Source organism: Dreissena polymorpha, chromosome 13 (assembly GCF_020536995.1).
Source record: "Dreissena polymorpha isolate Duluth1 chromosome 13, UMN_Dpol_1.0, whole genome shotgun sequence".
NCBI lineage: Eukaryota > Metazoa > Mollusca > Bivalvia > Myida > Dreissenidae > Dreissena > Dreissena polymorpha.
Window position 1 is genome coordinate 62508537 of NC_068367.1, and position 8993 is coordinate 62517529.

The 8993-nt window shown below is 31.7% G+C and overlaps 1 protein-coding gene across 1 annotated transcript in view; it reads right to left on the bottom strand.

Annotated features, from left to right (window-relative positions):
• LOC127856602 (secretin receptor-like) overlaps window positions 1-6806 on the bottom strand; it is a 66178-nt gene extending 59372 nt beyond the window's left edge. The window contains exon 1 of the mRNA XM_052392912.1: window positions 6677-6806. Coding sequence (XP_052248872.1) covers window positions 6677-6772 — 96 coding nt within the window. The 5' untranslated portion in view covers window positions 6773-6806. The remainder of the gene's footprint in view (window positions 1-6676) is intronic.
• Window positions 6807-8993: the final 2187 nt, after the last annotated feature.

Sequence of the window (8993 nt, forward strand, 5' to 3'; positions counted from 1 at the left end):
ATGACGTCATGCGATATGCGCTAAAATTAGGTCGATATTGTTTGGTTCATTGATCGAATTTTAAGGTCGCCCATTGGAAGAAAGTGTGCATATTTTGCAGAAAAATATATATATGACATATTCACTAAAAGAAATGTTGAAATAAAATATAAAATTACACGATTTTTGTTTAGTTATTTTTTATTTATATTTACTTTACCACTGAATGATTTTTCATAAGAAACAAAGTCGACAAAACTTAAGCTTCAAAATTATACGACCTTCAACCTTTACATCTAGTCATATGACATAATTTTTTCGCCATCCGTATACTGAATCATCTGATTGATGGCGTCATAAAATGACATACTTATTGCGTCATTTTCCCCATTTTTTTGACGATTTATTATAAACGCGACTTATTTCACATGTTTTCTACATGTACTGTATGTCGACATATCTGAATTGTCAATTGATCACATTTTCCTTATTTCGTGTAATGTGCATTGTTTATAACCAATGCATGTACTTTTGATATTTAACTTAAAAATTAAGAATGTACAACAAGCCATACACATATCGCACAGTTCATGAATAATCTGCTATGTTTGCTTTCCTATTTAATTCACGCTAGGCATAGAGCTGTGTAAAGTATAAGATGGTAAAAATAGCACCACACTGGAATTGGGAACGTCCCATTTTGTACACGGGTATTTTCTACTCATTTATCTGTTGTGTACTGGAATGTTTTCCATTCTTTGTGTATTTATATATTAAATTATTTTCTCGTACAATAAGGGCATTTACCATAGATAAATAAAACATTATGCAAGTTTAAACATAATTATGTTTGTATGCAGAAATCTGCAAATGCAACCGAGTTTACCAACGGCTATTATTAGATAAACTGCTCCGGTTCATTTGAACAGCAGTAATGTAGGGTACATGACGTAGCATGTGACGAAGAAGAAAGTTTATTGAGTTCATAAGCTCATTTGAATAAAGTGATAGAATGGCATAAGGGTCTTTATTTAACTATGCTAAAATAATTATTAAAGACCCTAGATGCAAAATCGTCAATTATTGAGTTAAATGGATCATTAGATTGATTTTAAAGGATAATTAAAGGTAAGATACTAGTTCTTACGTGTTTTGATTTTTTTTTTGTACTTTTGTCGTTCCCTGTTCTCGGGGAAATGATTTTAACATGGGCGCAATTGATGCATCGGATCACACACGGCATACCCATAACATTATATAAAAAACACATTCTGCGCTTCCTTAAATTCGTCGTCCGAAGTCGGAAAACGTATTGCCCTGAATATTTTGTCAAATAAAGTGTCAGTCGCTGCAATTGTCTGTTTACTCGTCAAAATTGTCAAGGTCGTCGATAGCTAAAGAAACTTCAGCGTACAGTTTATATAGTATTGACAGACCTGTACAAAGTAGCGCCAGTCAAAAATCTTAAAAAGCGACATTTAAAGTTATGGTAGCTAGAACTAGGATGTCGATGGTGTACATGTATGTTGACATCGACAGCATTTTGTCAGGAGCAATCGCCGCCATATTGGATTTTGATCATTTTCTTTTGAAAATAAAATGAATTATAGTAAAGTAAAATTTTCTTTTCGCGGTCGTAATGTGTTAAAATTCGCATACTGCGTAAAATTCAATCGAGGTATATGGTGATATTTTTACTTGTTCTACAATTTGTGTGTGAATTTTTTAAAGTCTATTTTGCGTACCAGAACAAATACATGTTTATCACTACGCATGGTTACATTTGTTAGATTTTAAGCGCTTTTATGACTGAATTAAAATTATTTTTAAGGTTATTAGATCTATTTATGTTAAATGTCACGTTGAAAAAATCAAATGGGATAAATAAAATACTAGGATTAGCGTTGAATACAGAGAAGTTTATGTTGCTCGGCTCGAACACCGAAAGCACTCGCCAAGGCTCGCGCTTCCGGCGTTCTAAGCCTCGCAACATAAACTTCTCTGTATTCAACGCTAACCTAGTATTCTCTATATACCGGTAAAAGCTACATTTTTGAATATGGTATGTTGATAACATTCCAAATACCTCTCCGTACAAAATACATTACATATCATATGTAGATACTGTGAAATCAATGATAGAATGTGCCAGATACTTTAAACATATATAAATTAATCTTACAAACACATTTTAGTGTCGGTATCTGCTGAACACTACACATATAAGTGTAGTTATAAAACAAACAATTATTGGTAATATGGAAACTGTTTAAACATACATATATATAACAATTCACGCACGTGTCGTTGTTTTTCAACGCATACCTTTAACCACTCACGCACGTGTTGTTGTTTTTCATTGCACCTTTAAGAAGTTTAAAGATCATAAATCCCCACTTAAAAAATGTATCATTCTGAACAAATGAAAGGAAAAACTAAGATTGCAAATGCGTCCTTGTTGCACTAGATATTGGATACGTATCGCTTTAAGTGGAAACTATTATGCAGCTTTGTATAAAAAGCCACATTGCTCACGAACAATAGTTGTTATAAAAATCATTGCGTTTGAAAGAGTGATTTTCCTAGAGGTCGGAAATATATTTCCGTCTTTTTGTTTTATAAAATAAAGCGCTCGTCGATTGTGAATAGGCAACAAAAACTCATACATTTATTCTTAGCCACTTACTATCTCGATATTTGACGCTAAGTTAATGTCAGGAAGTAAGTTTCCATTTTTTGTGTTTTAGAAGGTTATATTTTTATCATTGAAAACGCGAAACGGTAGGAATCTAATTAACAGGCAAACTAAACGTAAATATCAGTCAACAGTGTTTTTAAGCTTTGACGTTTATGTTAGATAATTCGATATTGATATGTGCATGCTTTATCTCAGTGCATAGCTTCCATTTGTAAAAACAAAAACATCAAATGTTTTCAAGTGGTTTATTATTTAAAAGAGGAATGTAAATGATGTTATCAATCAGCAGCATAATGTAGAACATACTAAGTTCAAATATTACAGGCAAATCTTTTATTTTAATTGTAGCGTAATCATTTATTGATGTGTTACTGAATTTGTAGAACATATTTCGAAGAATGTGGAAAAACCTTCTTTTCGTGAACTCATATCCCGTTCACACTAAAATGAGTGTTACAGGCAAACGATAACTTAAAATGTAGCACAACATCACCAACAACATCAACACTTACGTATGTGTCGCGTAATATTAAGACCTTCAGAAGCAAATCTCTCATTCAATGGTTTTGTTTATACTTTAAAACAATTGATGTTTGTAACCATATAAGGGTTTTCCTAAACACAATATATAAAAGCATACTTATTTAGATGATTCTAGTTGAACGACTCCTAAGTCTGTGTTTTAATAAAATGAAGCTTATGAACAACTTGTGTGAAACAAATTCGCCTTATCAACATACATATACAGAAAACATGTGTTCTTTCAGTCATTTTGATGTCTCGTTAAATTTAAAATACTTGCCTTAGGATCATGGCTGTCGAACTCGTTGCATGCAGTTTTGAGTGAACATTGTATGAATAATGATCGGATACGTATTACCGAGTGATTTGGTAAGCCGAGTGATTTGGTAAGCCGAGTGATTTGGTAAGTGATTTGGTAAAGTGATTTGCACTGACGAATACCATAAAAAGCGTGTACACACATTAAGTTGCCTCCGACATTTTAACACATATATTTTTTTATTAAAGATTAATCTCTATACATTTTTTAAACTATTAGACTTTTCTTAGACTTACGTGGTCTCCAAATGTAAACATTCAACATTGTCAAGCCGTTTAAATGAACCCCATGGTAGCGATAACACGCCAAGATTAATGTTGAGACAATGTCATGACTTTTAGAAAGGCTATTTGTTGAGCATTTCTTTTACTCATTTGCTACACTTTAACTTCCTTGTATCTGTTTAACCTCATGTGGAATGTTTGCCCTTCCAAATACTAGAATACACTAAATTTCTTGATGAATTGCCAATGGAGCAATTCTTGTTACAATCCGCCAGTCAGGCCATCGACCACTTGCCAGTACAATAGAGGTCAAAACAAAGAACACACCACCGAACATAAACTCATTACAACTACCGCCAGTTGCCCCAAATGCCTTGTCTCGTAATAATTAAATTTAGTATAATATTGCTCTAAATTGTTTGCTATAATGGAATTCCTTAGAATGAGTTTACACTTTAAAGGGGCCTTTTCACAGATTTTGGCATGTTTTGAAGTTTGGCATTTAATGCTTTATATCGATTAATGTAAACATCGTATCTAAAAACCTCCAGTAAAAAATCAAGAATAAAATTTGAAAAACGAATAAAAAGGAAACCCTCAGCAGGACTCGAACCACTAACCCCTGGAGTACTGGAGTAAAAAGTCTGCGCATTTTACCACTTGGCCATCCTTCCAATTACAATAAGCGAAGCTTTTTATAATTCATATAAGCGATCCTCGTAGTTTCGCAAAATATCACGACAACAACGGAACTCTCCAAATTATTCAATCGTTGAGCGTTGCAACGCTTTATAATTTTCAGTTTTGTAAATCGTCAAAAGATGCATATAAAGGCTACTTTAGAGAATGGTAAATGTTCAGTATTACGGTTTCCGTACAAATATCATAACTAAAACGAAAATTTGAGAATATGAAACAACTTTTATCAATTTTGTCAATTTACAAAACCGTGAAACGGCCCCTTTAAATACATTTTATTTTTCAATATTCCAGTCAATTATTTGAGTATCAAACCATTTCACTTATAAAATATCAACAGACAATTAAATTGATTAAGGCCATTTTTATATAATATTGCGCACGTACATGCATACACTTTCGTACAGGAATTTTATCAAGAGATACTTGTTGTTATAATTTACCTGTACAAAACGACTCCAACTTTAAAAATAATCTGATTAAAACTGGGATCATCGCAAAGGAACGGTCAATTCAAAACAATAGTGGTTTATATCGGTTTAAGTCCAGAAGAACCGAACACGTTTTGCACATTATATAATCAAAATAACATTTGATAGTCAAATAGTCAAACAAAAGACCACTACATTTATTATAGCTGGCGTCAAAACATGTACGCAGTCAACTCGTTCGGGGTTTAAACTGGTTAATGACTACTTTTAATAATAAAAAACACGACTTTTTTAACTGCATGCTTTTTACAGTTTTGTGACCAAGTATGCGTTTTATCCTTTAGTAACAGATCTAACTCTTTTTCGCTTGATTTATATTGAACATATAAACACGTAGGGTATAAATGCCAGACTGTGAGTCTCACAGTTTGAACTCGACTTGCAAAAAGAAACAATCCCAAACTAAAATGTATAAAAAAGGGGTCATTGCCATCATGGGAGCGTTGAAGGCAAATAATTTTCCGTTTTAACCGATTTTATTTACGTCCAAATTGCTTATTGGCCGAATGGTATTCACAAAGTATCAAGCTTTGAATTAAAAAGAATGTGTGAACTCATTATCACTAGATAGTTTGACCTGTTTAAATTGCATTTTTGAAAACTAAAACTAAATATATTATTATTATTTCCGGATTTATATAGCGCCCTTTTCATGCAAGAGTGCACGTTCAAGGGCGCTTTACTTAAGAACATTTGACGTATCGGAGATACGAATAAATTTTGCATCACTGTTTCAAAAGAAATCGATCAAAGCTACTCAATTATTCTATAAAACTACTCTATTGTACCTATACTGTAAGTACTATGTAAAATCATGCACAGTAACCATAGATTAGAAAGATCAACAAGACACTATAAAACTACCCTATGTGTATAGCTATAAGACAATTAAAGAAGCAATAAAATATAAAACTTAAACTATAAGTACTACGTAAAAAACATTCACAGTAACCATAGAGTAAAATGATCAGCAAGACAAAACAGAGACAAAACAGAAACAAGGGTAACGTCAGCATACCATTATCACGAGTCCACAAACCCCCAAAGGAATAAGTATGCTTCTTTCAAAAGGGAAATATCAAGTTCATGATGATATATATATATATATATTTATTTATTTATTATTCATTGAATATTTGGTTTCAAAAACATAAACAGGTTAAACAATTTATGAGAGACTTATTTTGAACCAAAATGCTGTGTTTGATGTAGGTTTACTTTGTAGTAAACATCTTAGAACGTTTTGATAAAGATCAGATATTTAATCGCTTTTGAAACTAGTATTTAAGTTGTTAATGCAGCCTTATCATTTGCATATTGGTCTTATCGAGAGATAATAATTTAATGCACCAAATGTGATAAAGAAGTTTACGCATTTTAATCATGTGCCGAAATGTTATAAAATAAAAGTAAATGTAAGTTTAGCTCGTCATCAGTCTATGACATGTGCTGATTATGTTAACCATTTACCGAACTGGTTTTCGTCTGAAGTCAATGTAAATCTAAATCGTATTTTAACATATAATAAACAATTCATGCAATGAACAGTATATGACGCGTGATTTTATTTATAAGATATCTTCACTTAATTAGCTCATTGACATCCAATTAAATGAACTAAACTATATGATGGTTCGTATCAATAGAGGCCGTACAAGTCAGAATAAAGTAAGAAAATTATTTTCTTCTTTACATAATAAACGTAGCATTTGACTAATCAATATACAATAATTGATATTCTTACCGTTTCGGTGACAAAGCCTGTTGTGACACTTAACTTAAAAACTAAAATCCATCCGCTTATCAACCCGTAACCTCTAAAGAATTGTTTACACTTCATTGTAAATTACAACTTCAAACATTTTGTAAGTTTGGTCATGACACCAGTATTAATCGGTTGGCGATATGCAATCATTTTAACAATGTTTAGTACTACTTATTCAAGACGTTTTTATGATAGCACTTATCCATTGTGAATTGTTAACTATATCCATGACATGATCTTTCGGTCTGGTTAAAACAAATGTCCGATTTTAACAAAGAAGTTAATCAATTGTAAGAAATACATTCTTGCCACAGTGTTTGCAACTTATGTTAATTAAAGATTTATATTTTATTTCCATAGTAGATTTTCAAAGATTCAATAAATATACATTAACACAATTTAAAACAAGACTATTTTTATATATTAAGCCATTTTACAAGCATATTTTATTTCTCCTGGCCAGCACAGAAGTGATATTACTTCCATACAACGTAAAACTCCATGTCGAAGTATAGCACAATAAGTTAATGGAAATGATGAGTTGAAGCTGGCAGCTTCTCTTCTGTGCTCATAAATACCAATATCTCTCCCCGGCTGATAGTAATACACCATGATGCCACTGAAAGTAATGTGCCTTGATACCACATATTACTGGGCGTTCAGCACCAATAAAACCAATATGCTGTTCTTCAAATAATAATATAAAAACATAATTTTTAGAGAGAAACGAAAATACCTTTTTTAAAATTACAAATAGGACAAACTAGTTCAGTGACAAATAAGGTTCGTGTAATAGAAATTTGGTTTATTTTTTTTTTGCTGCTGGCATTATTTTACGGATCCGGGCTTGTGAAAACGGTATACCAACATTATTAATTTCATTGAAATGGGAATTCCGCTAAAATAATCTAATGTTTACTAACAGTTTGATTGACGAATTGAACAGCATAATAAAAGGTAATGTCCAGACCATATGATGAGTACAAAACAAGGAGACATTAAATGAAATCAAAAACAACGCAATCTTGTATAATTTGCAGTGTATGTACACATAACATCACTTGTGTGATTATTGTTTCTATTTTGCATGGCGTGATGTGCATTTGAATATATTAAACTCGTGCGGCACGGTTTTGTTTTACATGTTTAATCGTACTTGCAATAAGTACCATATATTTTTGGCTTAAACGGTTTTTCCAACACAAGTACTTCTGACTCGTACAACAAGAATATTAAACAACAGGGACTCAACACAACATTTGTTCTCCTAACGACGGATTGTAAAATTAAACGAATCGCCACGCTATCTTTTCTATTGTAAAAACATAAACACAGAAAACTGTGTTATTTCAAAAATAATTACGCATGCAGGTCTTCAAAATAAACTCTATACAGGAGGAATTTTTTATTCCGGTTATTATGTTACTTTAAAACGTTTTTCGGTAGTAAATACACGTTTGCTTCTTTTAATATGGTAAACATGTCATTAGTTAGATAATGCTTCAAACATACTTTTTAGGTATTTAGATGTTATACATAATGATGCATTCCTTATACGTATCAGCTAATATCATTTAAACTATGTGCTTTGTTAGTATGATTCCCCGAAGTAATGTACGCATTATATAGTGCTTAATGCTAGTATCCCATTAACCTTAAAGCTGGCATTGTAGAAATTTATCTCATCTGTTATAACTCTTTAAGAAAAAAGAAGATTCAAGGGTGTTTAAGTAAATTCAGGGAAAACTATTAATTAGTTTTGTAAAGTATGTAAGGTGATTACTGGAGAAACCAGATAATATCGTATACGATAGCAAACCTGACTTATTCGCAACATTAGACAATCTTATTAGAAAGTATTGATCAGTCATGTATATATATGATGTTTAAAAAAAACACTTCTTCTGATACAAGGCGCTCTAAACTATCAATGGTTTCAAACAATGCCGAGATGTATACAAAAACAATCAACAATCAGCACGGAATTAATAACATTACTAAAAAAGAAGTAAAATGCAAAATGACTTCTTGACTATATTATTATTATTAAACTCAACTTAATGCATATATTTTCATCAACACAAGATTCTTTAAATTCAATGTGTAACTTTAATTAGACGAGAGCTAAAAGAAGATAATGTCAACCATACATTATTCTTAAAGTTGACAGTATTATGTCATTCACTGTAAAGTTATGCCTTCTACTCATGTATCACTGGATAAAATGCTTAAAATAGTTGTTTGATTCCAACTTATCAGACCAAACCTCATGTTTTGGTGCCGATCATACCTTATT